This window comes from Grus americana, chromosome 3, assembly GCF_028858705.1.
Source record: "Grus americana isolate bGruAme1 chromosome 3, bGruAme1.mat, whole genome shotgun sequence".
In the NCBI taxonomy this organism is placed as follows: Eukaryota; Metazoa; Chordata; class Aves; order Gruiformes; family Gruidae; genus Grus; species Grus americana.
In genome coordinates, this window is record NC_072854.1 from 82,951,558 (window position 1) to 82,965,899 (window position 14,342).

At 37.2% G+C, this 14,342-nt stretch overlaps 1 protein-coding gene across 3 annotated transcripts in view; it reads right to left on the reverse strand.

The window, feature by feature from the left end:
- ARID4B (AT-rich interaction domain 4B) overlaps positions 1-14,342 on the reverse strand; it is an 89,574-nt gene that overhangs the window by 13,152 nt on the left and 62,080 nt on the right. For 2 of the 3 annotated variants that reach the window (XM_054822291.1, XM_054822289.1), the window contains exons 17-18: positions 7,643-7,885; positions 847-931 (exon numbers count right to left, since the gene is read on the reverse strand). In XM_054822291.1, the coding sequence (XP_054678266.1) occupies positions 847-931; positions 7,643-7,885 (328 nt within the window). The remainder of the gene's footprint in view (positions 1-846; positions 932-7,642; positions 7,886-14,342) is intronic. The other variant, XM_054822290.1, reaches the window with a different exon arrangement.

Below are 14,342 nucleotides of genomic sequence, written 5' to 3' on the forward strand. Positions count from 1 at the left end.
TGAAAGAAAAGATTAAAAACTTCTCATTCGAGCATACATCTTAACATAGATTACAATGAAGCAATGCTTACGGTTATCTTAAACATTCAACCTGTAAAGAAAAACGTTCCTCTTGTTTAAGAGATCACAAATACCTTTCTACGGCCCATGCCAAGACATTTATACTGAAGACAGGAACTTTGTCAACACTAAAACAAACAGGAAAGCAAGCACAGCCAGCACTCTAGGAGCAGTGGCACCGCAGGATGCCAGGCTGAGTGGTGGCAGGGCAGGGCTCCAACACCCTGCTCTGTCACAACAGGCAGGGAGCTCTAGAACAAACCTCAGGTTCCAGAGGGGCCTGGGGGCGGGGGCAGGAGGAGCGCTGACATCTGTAGCAGAAGGAAAAGCTTCCTTGCATCCCACTGCACAAGGAATATATCATAACCTAAGCCTCAATATTAGTTTTAAAAGAATGAATTTTGAAATAAATGCTGTGAAATAAAATGATGAGTCACACACATATGGATTAGTCATAGGTTTGCTCTCCAGAATCAGCAGAGGGAGTTCCCAAATTTCACACCCCAGAGTTGGCTCCAGCCACTGATGATAAAACAGATCCTTCTGTAAGTGCATACATAAATTTCACAAAAAAATACAGGAAAGAAGGAAAGAGAAGCTTCCCCTCCCTACCCCAAAGAGAAAAACCAAAACCTTGATGAAAAAAGTTCTAATTTATAAAAGGCTAGGAAGTTGCTTTTACTGTCAAGCATTTGTAGGCTAATCAAAAGGTTAGAGCGTGGGGTATTTAAGAATATATTAAACCAAAGCTGAGGGTAACAAGGAAGAAAAAGGGAGATAAACTACCTTTATTTTCTTTCGATGCTTAATTTTTGGTACATTTTTATCAGCTGGTCTCACTATCTTGTCTGCCTTTATCCATTCATCATACCTAAAGGCAAAAAAAAAAAAAATTGTACACGTTTATGGTTTTCAGCAGATAATCATGACATTGTAAGAGAAATCAATGGAGGAAAAAGACAAAGGTTAGCCATATAAAAACTGATTTGGAATTTGAATAAAGAAGTAATTTCTGTACTTTTCAGTATGTGGAGTTTCAGCGAAGGTTCAGTTCTTCATATGCTGGGACATATAGGACAAAGTTTTTTTACACTGATGGGTAAGAGTGAAAGCTGGTATTTTTCCAGTCTGCCCTGAACAGCAGGAAATCCGTGTATACAGGTAAAACAAACTACCATGAGAATAATTCTGTATGGATCTCCAAGAGTTATACTTTGTATGTATACTGTAAAACCTTAAGACTAAAATAAATTCTTACAACTACACAAAACATGACCACTTAGAAATAAACTCTTTTGAGCCTGAGTGTCTGCAAAGTGATGTTTGGAGTGACTAACACTTAGGAGTCACTACCTTTTGAGTCACTAACTTAACACACTTTTCAACTCGTTTTCAGTTAAAGGTTTCCATTTTATATCAGATTGATACTAGACAAAAACATACTAAATAGCACCAACATATTAACAACAGGTGTCTTATTATCTAAGGCTGGACCTGTTAAATACAAATCCAAGACTAGATAACTACATTATTAGCAAGAATATACTGTAACTATGGTACTATAATTGCCAGTTTCACTGTGTATTTCTGAAAATCCTCAAGAATAAATTGAAATAACTTTTTTTTTTCCTCCCAGTAAGTATAATCTGCTGTCCTACTTCAACTGTGAATTTGAGAACTGTCTGAATAAGAAATAGATCAGTTAAAAATTAGTATGTGTTAACTTTTGCCCCAATACACAGCCAAATTCTGACACCCCCCCAGGTAAACTTGAAAACAGAGGGAAGAAACCAACTTTAAAAAAACAAAAACAAAAAACAACAAAAACCCCAAACCACAACATCCACCCCCGCACACCAAACAACAAAAAAAGCACCACACACCCAGAGAACTAGTACAAGATGGAGCTGAGTGCAATGCACTCATGACCATGCTGGCTTTCCAGCTGGGCTTACTTGACTGTTTTGATAGATACAACCACTGCTGATACAGTCCCAATTCAGCTTCTTTGCAACTACTGCCCATTATATCTACAATATTTACATATAAATTAAAAAGGATTAGAGAAAAATACGCAAGTTTCCAACTTGCTTTCCTGTATACTCTAAGATCTTATGCAAGGGATTCCAGAAGCTAAATACTGTATTTTATTAACTTAAATTTCACATAACACAGTGAAAAATGAAGTAGCAGTAGTCTCTGAAAAATAGCTTTCCAAAACAATTTTTGGGGGTTTTTTTTCCCCTCCATGTGACAATAAAATTCACAAAATCTAGCAGCATACCACGCAGCCTACAATATCCCAAGATTACCTACGTTGCTGCAGATATAGCTGTAATTGTACTATTACTAGGTGACACATAGGTGAACAGGCTCATATTTCTCTCCAAAACTGAAATACAACTCTGCAGAGTACTTTCCAATATGGAAAAATCCCATATTCTGTGAGACTGCAGGAAACCCTATTTGAAGTAATCTTTCTTCAAGTCAAAGACGGGCTTTTCAGAAGGAATACTGCTAAGTAGACTGCCAAATGGACTTTGCAACCCACATAAATGTCAGAGTATTTCATTAGGTCTAAATGCATGCAGAAAAACAGTACTAGGACTGGACAAATACACGCTGAAAAGCAATTATTCTGACAGTGTCCCTTCTACCTCAACTACGTTGCTGTAATACAGAATTTGTATTCACTCATTCTATGCACTTCCATTAAGAAGAAAATCTTCCCCCCCACGAAGTCTACGTACTGCACATACCATCTGTGATTCAAGGTAACTATAGTACCTGTTGGGGTGACAGCTGGTAGACTGGGGGGCATAATGAAGCAAAGGAGAGAGGAAGTGTAGCATCTTAAGAGAAAATCTGTAGATGCCACTGGGTCTTAAATGTCACATATTAGAAGCAGTGGTCACAACTCCTCATCTCAAGGATGACAAATTGAAAACCTAGGTGTGACAGCCACGGTTCCTGGACAGAGCATATCCTGCCCTACTCCTGACCGCATCTGGAACAGCATCAGACCCTGCAAGGAGGCCCAGTGTCACAGACATCTTGAGTCTTCTCCAGGGAATCAGATATCCATACTTCACCCCTGTGCATGGCACAGCTCCTTTCACTACTCACACATCACATGCGTATGGTGTGCCTAAGCCCATTACAACCGGACCCTAGGCTGAAACAAATCCTGCAAAAGGGATACAGCCCAAGCCACAGCTGACTACCTGAACCTAAATTACATTCTCCTCTACTGCATGACAGAGAAGGACCCTGAAAGCTGTACAGCACACCGGATGCCAAGCTGCATCTGAATGGTGCGTGTGACTCAGACTAGAGCCTTTCTTTATGGAACTGCACCTTATTAAAATAGGAAAACTTACTTCATCACTAACCTTGCTTTAGACAGCCTTTTCACAAAACAAAAGAAAACACAAAACATTATGAAAAGTTCTTCAGCTCTCATTACAAGAAGTACGTGCTTCCAGAAGACCTGGGCTGTTTTGCTGCACTGCTGTCTTCCACACTTGCTTACCTCGACTCTCTAAAGTGAGCAGCTCGGTATGGAGAGGAAGGAGGCAAGATGGGGAGGTGTTCCTAAAAGAGTTTGTACAGACTTGTTTGAGAACGAAGACGAGGGATTTAATAAGAAATTATTATGTACTTATTTTTTTAATAAGGTTTCATATGAACACCTGGAATGCCTTAAGAAACATCCCCTTTGCCTTATGAAAATGAAGACAAAGATGAGCCAAGTAAGGAAAGAAGCTTTTCTGCCTTACTGGTTAAAATGAGTTCCTGCCAAAATGGTGGATTTGAACAGGAAGGAAAGAAAAAAGGAAGAATGAAATTAATAGCTATATAGCAGAAAAAACAATTGGCACTTTGCATAAGAGTATGTACTGATTCCTATTACATCCATATGTACTGATTGCAAGCTAAAAAAAAAAGTAAAAAAAAATCACAGCATATTCTCAGAGACTGCATAGTCAATCCTCCACAGAAGTACTAGAGGGGAAACAAGGAAGAAAGCCTATTTTTCCAACTTCTAGATTTATACTAGCAAAGGTACCGCCTTCTCAGGAAGACAAGTGACCTCAAGGAACTTGCATACCTTGACAAATTCACTGAAAAGTTCCAGTATACTGTCTGTATCTGCTAACAAGGAAGAATCAAATGTTTTCTTTGGCTGTGATCAAAGATGGAGATTTAGTCTTATAACCAAATACTAGATTGTTACATGAGGACTCTGATTTTTTTTCTTTTATTTATTTTTTTACTAATTCTCCCCCCACAATATACACTACTCTCAAGAACCTGAAATTCGGCTCCATGTGTTCCTTTAATGTCAGTGGCTGACTGTTAAGTACAAAATTTGTATATTGTTAATGCTTCAACAAACTGAGACAGAAATCGGCACTTTCACATTCAGATTTCTGAAGAACAGAAAGAAGTGTTGAAAATAATTAAGTTTTAGTTTTAAACACTTGAAACATTCAAGAATAACATGTCTCATGATATTACACCATACCACACACAGAGTTAAAACAACCTAAACTTGTTTTTGAATATGCACCCTCTGTCTTTAATTACCAGGAACACACTGCAGAAGAAATTCACCTCTAACACTTACACAATGAACTTTTTTTTGCACTGGCAGCTGAAAATTAAAATTATGACAGAAGGAACTGGCACTGTAGCCCCCAGGGAAGTTTAAGTTCCATATAAAGCATACATAATGCAGAACATGACCGGCTTGATAGAAGAAATACAGCTTCTCTCTCTCATAAGCTTTTTCTGGTTAACACATGATAATGTAAACCGTTTTCTCTAACAGGGTAGAGATTTTTACCATTCCCTTTCACTACAAGTCAGGCTCCACTGAACACTACAATTCTTTACTTTTATCAGAAACACTTATCACCTGAATCTCAGGAGCTAACAACAAGATCCTTTAGCATAAAGTAGTGCAGCTGTACAATGCTGTTAAGCTATATTCCATTTCTGTATTTTCTATTTACTATTTAAATAAATAAATAAATTCCACAGTGGTTAGTGTCACTGGTTCCAAAGCATTAAAAAAAAAAAAAAACCACACCAAAACCAAAAAAACCACCAAAGCTGAATACCAAGTTTACAAATTCCACTCCAAGTACCCCACACACACTGTTATTCTGAATCCCAGACCAATGCTGAAGTTACCTTGTCATAAGAAACATTAGTAGTTATTCAGAATTCCTGCTCAGACTTAGGGGTTTAAAGACCAGGCCATTAAATGGTTTACTGACCAAAAGGGAAAACACTACATTCGACTTTAAGGGATAGGAGGATGACAAAATGAAAAAAAAAAAAAATCCTAGACAATTAGAAAATCCTAGTTCACTATGTCCCATGACCTAGTGTACAGTACTTGTCCCTGCTAAACGGAACGTAGCTACCATGAATAAGAAAAGGAGAGAATTGCTACCTATTCAAGTAAAGCAGTTATTTTTCCAGGTTGTGACTGACTAAAAGCCAAATCAAGTTACTGCATCATACAAGACTTGTCTTCACAATACTAAATATCAAAGATGTTGCCTTAAGCTCAGGTTTACCCACTCTTACTGTCAGACCCAAAAATTTAACTAATTTTATTTGAATTAAATAAGTTAGCCACATTTAGCAGAGTCTACACACAGTCCCATAGCTGAATCTCTACCACTGATACCTTTTTCAGTGAAGAATCCTACTCTCCCAGCCCCTTTCAGATGGCTCTTTTGAAACCTCAGGTAAGAACATAAATGCAACTCCTGCTGCCAGAACAACCAAACAACTCCCCTCACCTCTCAAATGAGCACAACTTTACTAAAAATGCTTTTCTTACCAAATATATCCTACTGACAGAAATAATGCCTCTGATATCAATCCGCATACTTGTTTAAAATTGTTTAAAATGCAGAGTCCAAAAAACAGAATCTTGATTTCTCCTTTAAGAACCAGGGTGCTGGGATCTCCAAGGTGAAGGCTCATTTTTGACTTCTCATTTCTTCAGTTTTAAAGTGGTACTGCTCAAATAAAACTCTGATCATCTCACCTCATAGCATGTATAAAACCGTATTTACTCAAAAAAGAAAGTAACTCTATGTTCATGTGAATTCCAAACCAAGAGTTTAAAAGCAAGAAACCTCTTTGAATGGTACGCAGTAATCCTCAGTGAGTAGGATGCAAATTTCAGCAACTTACGCTCCTAAGGAAAGTCCTCCCCAGCAATGACTGAAATGCTAGTCACATTCCAAATCCCACCTTGAGCAGGTTGCATCTCCCCTAGTATCTTGACTTCATAGCCCACTATGCTTACAAATGTTGCCTGAAGACAGTTTATGTGAAAGATCATATTCCTGTAGATCAATATATATGTAGATCAAAATTTTACAGAAGATTGATATCAAAACTGGCAATATCAAGACGCTTCTCCTCAGCAGTGGTTTAGGTAGTCCTGGAAATCACCAGGCCTAGATGCAAAGAGGTGAATTCAAGGGAGGGAGAGAAGTATCATGCTTCTTTAATTGTGACCTTTGCTAACTGATCTTGCTAGCGCTGAATAAATGAGGTTTGTCCTGCCCTCTTAGTCAGAGGTAGGATGGTAATCAAAGTTCAGATGACAGAAGAAGGTCACGAGAGCATCGGATTTTCCAGAAGAGGGAAAAAAATAAATAAAAAGTACAGCAGATTTGCCTCAGATTTGTTTGGTTTTGTTTTGGTTTTTTAAAGATCTATAAATACACTAAGGTTTAAAAGATGACAGCTGAGGACAATGAGCAGATAGGTCGAAACTGAGAAAAAAAGCAGGAGACTTGGTAATTGGCTTAAAAGCCACTCAGAAGCTTTAGTTTTCTCCACTGTTTTCAAATTTGCTTTAGTTTTAAATGGAAAAAAAAAGTGGTCTGAAATGGCAAAAATATATTAATACTTCAACTTATTTTTATTAATGTTATACTAAAGACAATAAAAAGCATATACTCCTGCATATATTAAGAAAAGCATAAGAATCCACTAGGCTAAGAAGAGTTTTGTTTGGAAGCTTGAGGCAGCCAAGGGGTAAGGAGGGGTAGGGAGCGGTGGAAATCAGATCTGAATGAAATGCAATTATTTGCTGCACACTAATTTGCCACTAAGAATCTTGTACTTCTCTTGTTAAATACCATTCTGCTAGTGTGCTCTCTGCTTTGCTGAGAAGAGTGTGTATAGAGACTCAGCTAAGTGCACTATTCAAATATTGTATGAGATAAAATTGGCTTAAGAGAGCCAGAGGAGGAATTTGTGAAAGAGTTAGCTGTCACTTGTTGTATGGAGAGATCTAAAAATAAGATGGGGAATGAAGGAAGCCTTCTTTGAACAAGTCATGTTAAGATGATTTTCTAAGTAACCAAAGTACTGCATTTATATAGTGTTAAAAATCTAATAGTTTCATACAGTACAATGACCTTCACAGAACACCAATACTGAAAGTTTAGAACTCCAGATGTCTATTAATTTAGTTTTTAAAATACACGAGTGTATTTTAGAAGTAATTCAAGAAGTAATCACTAACTAAAACTCAAGTTACCTCACGTTCCATCCACAGTAGTGCACCAAGTAAAGGACTTCGCCACCTTCGATGTCAGAATCTTTAATACTAGCTTCATACATTTTTTGATTTTTCCCTCTTCCATACCGCACTTGGACTTTCATGCCTGGTGGATAGCATTCAAACTCTTCTTCCTCATTGTTATTGTTGTCTTCTTCCTCCTCCTCCTCTTCCTCCTCTGCTTCTTCTTCATCTTCATCTTCTTCCTTATTCGTGTCATCTCTTGAAAGGTTTAAAAAATTGTAGAGTTAATATGAGATACTTCATAAGCTTTTCAGTTCCAAACCACATATATTGATAAATATTGTGGATGCATTAGAGACTGGGAAACAGCAGGCTCCAAATATGTGAAATTGCACTACGGCCGAGTAATATCAGCAAAATAGGATATAGCAATACACACAAAATCCAGTGACTGTAAGGTGCAAAAAACGACTAAAAGAAAAAAATAATCCATCAAAATCTGTATGAGAAGTTGTTCAAACTCATCTTTATATGATTCTTTCCTGCAGTCCCTTTGTTTAAATATCATTTTCTCACAGTTCAAACTCATCCTTCACAACACAAAGTTCCCTAAATTCTATTTTCCACTTTTCAAAGTACAGGTTTTGCAAGTGCTTCTTGAAATTTGCTCCCCCAAAAGATCCTTGCTTTATTATCATAAATAATCTCTATCAACACCTTGATGTGACTGCAACCAAAACCAGATTTTAGGGGGGAAAAAAACCCCACAAACCAACCAAACAAAAAAAAAAACAAACCACCTTATGCAAGATTATGTAGCATTTCAAGCAACCTGTGCTAATTTATGACCCTGTCACTCCTTGCCAATTATGCTAGAAGTCTTCTAAATATAAGTTAAACTTGCATTTTATTATTATATAAATACATAAGCAGGTGTTCACTGTTTTGAAAAGTAAGCTAATTTTGAATACATTTTTAGATATTTGGACCAATTTTCAAAGTACTAACAACCCACAAATCTTGCTAGTTTGTCAATGGCAGCTACGGGCTGCTCTGTGTTCTGAAAATTATCTCCGACTAGCGTAAAGAGATAGATTACATCACAAAAGTTAATGGGGGAAAAATATCTTTTAATCTTAAGTAGCTTTACAAAACAATATTATTGGCCCTCACATCATTCTAATCCCACACTATGTGCAATGCAGAAAATTCACAATAACCACAGGCAACTGACAATTTAAAAACCTGAGACATGGAATAGATACATTTGGATGTATTACAGACTGGAGAAAGAAAAGATAAGTGCTGCTCCAAGTCTGATTCACACCAGTATTTAAGTTAACCTCACAAACACAAAAGTCTATCTTTCCCTGAAATTTTCAGTAGAAAATACTCAGATAAACCAAGCTACTTTCTCTCTGTGAAACAATCAAATAGCATTGCAATTATTCAAATGCTTCTTTGTAGAATTAAAACTGCAGTATTATTGTCTAATTAGCTGGCAAAAGAGAATTCAGAACAATCAATTAAATTCAACTGTCGTATAACCACACTGATTTAATGAAATTACTTCAGAAATTAATGTTGCCACATGTATACACAAATATATAAACACATATGTATATATACATACATCGCAAGACAAATGCTAAAAATTCCCTCTATCGGTCTATTAACTAAATTGAATCATGGAAGATACATCTATTCAGGTATACATGGCATGGACCAGACAGTTTTGTTCTGGAAGACCAAGATTTTCAATTTACTATATACTTGCAGCGGGCTACTTTGCTAGTGAAGTTAAAACCACCAGAGTTAAACATGCAACATAAACGAATGAGCTTTAAAAGCTCACTTATCTCCAGTACACATCATATGGCAAAATCTACTTCCCAAAGAAATTGCAAATAAAGGTCTCCAAAGACTCAGATGAAAAATTCCTGAACAGAATTCCACAGCTAATAACAGGAAGCACCAACTAGTAATTTAAACACTTTTAAATTATACTCTCTGCTGCACTAAATTAAAAATCCTAGCTCATTTCAGCATAACAGTTGTTATCATATAAAAGCTAAAAAAATTTGGCATCAGGAGCAGAGCCACCACTGCTCCGAGAACAAGATGAGCTTGTGATTTCCCATTACTAACAAGACTTTTCGAAATTGTAACAAACTAAATTTTGCCAGAATTCTTCCTCCCCGCCCCAAGAACTACTAGCACAATCCTTCAATACTGTCTGCAAAGAAAAACACGCCTATGAGGGAGATTCAGGATTTTCCAGACACTAGCAATTACAGTGCCAGTGGCTCTCTGGAAGCTGAACAAGTTTGGAATCTCTCACCTTAATCACCCTATGGCTTTCCTGGTGTCCCGACAGATAGTCTACAAAGACTCCATGACAATACCAGAACTCCTCTGGAAGAGATGTGTGAAGAAACCCTCATTGTGAAGTTGAGTAACTTGGATGGTCAAGAAGATGTGAAGAACAGACTGTACATAGGTGGAGGGAATGTCAGGAAGCAAAAGCAAAATGGAAGCAGAGATGGCTGCAATTAAAAGGCATTCTAAGGAGTGATTTGGTTAGCAATCATAAACTGGAGGTTTTAGGAAACCAAAAGCAAAGAACATTCATAATTTTGGAGGAGAAAAAAAACCGGTGTACTTGTATAGGTCCTGGAACAAAAAAAACAAACCCAAAACATATTCCAGTAGTTGCAAGGAAGAAAAGATATTGTTTCACGAGGCCATAAAAAGCTCAAACCTGGCAGTGCAGATGAGGGAGAAGCATAACTGCCATGAAACAGAGGTTTGTAAGAGAAAATTGTAATTGCAGCCATCCAGCATGCACAGCCATAACCTCATTTGTCCATGTACGTATTCATGAGAGCACTGTATTTCCTTTAATGCTATTTAGTCCAAATCCCATTTTGAGAGGGAGGGGGGGAAAATCCCAAACAAACCAACCTCTTGGCAGCAGACAATAACTGTCAACTTAAAACCTGTACCAAGTAGTATTTGCCACAAAGCTGCAACAATTTGAACAACCCAAGCAGCAGCTGATGTGCATGCACGCTGCACAAGAGACACAGCAATACAAGTGTAACTGTGTTCCAGAAACCAAAGTACCACCAGAAAGCTTATTAGGAGGACTCGAAAGCATTTGCAATTACAACTGCAGACTAAAGAATACCCCATCTCCCACAGAATGGGAACATAAACCTTCAGAAGCAGGAAATTAATGAATTAAAATGCGAAAATATTTATCAATAAAGTAAAACCATTAAAACATTGAGATCATACAAGTATTGTATGTTATTAGTTCCAAAGGACAATGTGAAATTGTTAAAAGGCTAAAAATACTGCAAGAGTATTTTTACAGGTAGGTAATTCTCAGTCAATATAAAGATTTAACACCAACAAGATTTAACATCCATAACAAGGGTAAGTATATCAACAAATAGATGTTGTTAATAGATGAAATAGCGCATGCTATTACAGCACTAAAGGAACTGCAATATCATGCAAATGTCTTTCCACCCACGATCTCTGGTACTAAACCCACCTACAAGACAGGGTGTGATCTGGAGCATTAGATCTGCCTCCTTGGATCCCTGTTTTGCAGCAAACCTAATGCCACTCCAATACAATTCCCTGACACACCATGCTGGCACACACAGCAGGTGAGATGGCAAATGCAAGATTATTTTTTTCATGGGTTATTCTAAAACTTGAGAAAGCAAGACTATTTCAATTATTGGTTCAATTAAGTCATTACAGTTAATTGAACCACTAGCAGAAATAAACTCCAGTGTAATTGACACTTCAAGTTTAGAAATTAGCTTCTATTTTTGTTTCCCTCCTTTTTCCTCATCCTAGTGCATTATTTAACCTCTACTTCATGTAACACAAAGCTAGAAGACACTGAGTCTCCTTCATACTCTTTCTCAATCACAGCTGTATTAAGATGCCCTTAAGTTTTAAGGCAGAGGCACCATTAAGACCTGTACTTACACCATTACACTAGAATCTCATCTTTAATTAAACAAAATAACAAACCCCAAAAAAATCACTGGTATTTGTCTTCCTTCTGAAGTTGCAAAGAAAACAAAAATAAAAGCTCCAAGGACTTCTGTCTACACACACACACAGAAAATCTGAATAAAAGCACAGTTACAGTCCATCATTCTAAGGGAAAGGTAAAGGCACTAACTTGATTTGAATCACATCTGAGAGTTGTACAGCACACTACAACCACACAAGCATGTATTCTGTCACCAGTGTTTTCATCTGCTGCTACGGAGAAGACAAATGAAGGGACTTCATGTTATTGCTTCTAATCGTTCAGCCAAGTTTTTTCTTAAGTATTTTGAAACATTCCTTGAAAGGATAATGGATGGTTCAGAAGTCTGGCTGAGGAGTACAGCACTTTTCAGTTTTATGGCACTGGTTCACACTCTAGTACTTGATGAATGTTTAAGGGCTCACCCACACACATAAGTCTCAGTGACAGTTACCATGGTTAATAACCTCCATAGTGACCATACGCTATGTAAGATGTGATGACAGAACTGTTTTTTCTACATCAAAGACACCTCCCTTCCATTTAATGCGATGCAAACACAGGACTGGTACATTTACGCTGCCACTGTACACTTTATTATCGTGTCATTAGCATCTTATTGATGTATCAAAAACAATCCTTATGTATATGTACGTATCAGTGCATATTCTACATTAAGGAAAAAACATCAGTTACAGACTGTTTCTGAAAACATGACTATACAAAAACTTCCTTCCCAATACAAAAGCAGCTGGAATACGTAAGTAGAACACACATCACAAATAAGAGCATAGAAATATGTTCCTATAAATGAAACTACTGAAGTATGCTTCTTAAAAATGTCCAAAATTCAGAGCAGATGTTCACACCAACTGTGCAATGAACACGACGCATTTCTTTCCCTTCTCCCAAGCTAATCAATTCCATATAAACCTAAATCAGGCTGGAAAAAGCTATCTCAATATACAGTTCTCAACACTAATCCAGAAGCCAGAAGATATGCCTTCTGTATCAAATATCCTTCACTTCAAAACATTTTAACCTTCCTGCTACCATTTGAGATTCACCACCATAAAGCTTTGATATGTCATTTTAACAGATAAGGAACTGAAGAAAACATTGCCTCTAACAACCTGTTATCTCCCATATGTGAAACAGAGCTTCTGACTATTACATAATCCCGCCGTAAATTGCTTTCAGAAAATCCCCATCAAGTGTTTCCAGAAAATTTAACTCTTGTACAAACAGAAGCCATCACCAGCACAGGCACAGCAGGTAGTCACCCTACCCTACAAGGGTAATAAACCTAGTAAAACCCTTCACATGAAACAATGCCCATCTTAACCTAGTTCTCAACTACTACTGTTATTACTCCTATTACTCCCCTCCCAATGCTTATAGGAGGGGAAACGCTATTACTGCATGTAATGATGTATGTAACAGCTCTAAGATTAAGATATTTCCCTTGCCTGTGAATGAATGGTTTAACTCCATTCAAGATTATTAGCCAAAGCGGTTTAGCATTTTCTCCTTTTGATACTGTCAAAATATGACAGTACAACTCCCAGAAAACCATACCATGAAGACCTAAACTGACAGTATGAGACAACTAGAAGCGTTTAGGTTTCTAAAGTATTCTTTAAGAACATTTGTTCATGCATCCCTTGGAGGAAATAAAAAACTAGACAGTTTTCAAGAAGTAAAACCACCTAAATCCAGCAAGTTTCCTAAAACCAAATTAGAACTATTTGTGAGTACTGAAAATGACGGCCTGGTGAGAAAGAGCAGGGTTAGGATCCAGAGATGGCAGTCCCTCCTGGTGTTACAGTTAAGGCAACACCTCAGCCAAAGGAAGGAAAACACAAGAACAAAGCCACTTGCAATCCTTCTGTACTGTAACTGGGACTACTTCAAAGAATTTTGCCTGGTCACCTCAAAAATCCAAGTACTACCAATATAAGTCTGATGCAAATTTTTGTTGGAAAGCAAAAATTATTATCTGGATTCTGAGCACTTAATCTTTCAGTTCAATACAAAGTTCTTGATGGTCCCCGATGCTTTAGAGTGAAGTGTTAAAAAAACCCCAACAAACCACAACCAAAAACCAAAAGACAAACCACCATAAATAACAAACCAAACAAAAAACCTTGGAGTTTGATTAATCATCCGGGAAAAAAATTTCTTACAAATATTGGTTAGCTAGCAATTAACCTACACTTCAGTTCACAAACTGTATCTACTATGAATTTTTTAAAGATTTAACTTTTATTTCATTAGCTTATATTAAAAAACCCACACCTTTTAAAAACTCCACTAGGCTCCTGGCCTCAGTCTCTTGGGAACACGTTCAACTGCCTACATTGTTCATTGTGTAGAAAAGCCCTCTGGTTCTCAATTTGTTGGCTTTGACTCAAGTCTTTGAATAGTTACAATAGTTAACATTAGATGCTACAAAGGAAAACTGCACCCCTATGCAATGCTACATTTGAAGACTGTTACTTCCACAACATGAAGTTAGCAGGACCTTCAAAATAAGGGGGTTTTTAAACTTTTTGTTTATTCATTGTTTAAGAACAAATACTTTTTTGTATGCTAGGAAGAAGGATGGGTTTACAAAGCTGGGACAGACCAATGAGTAATAACACATTGCTGGCC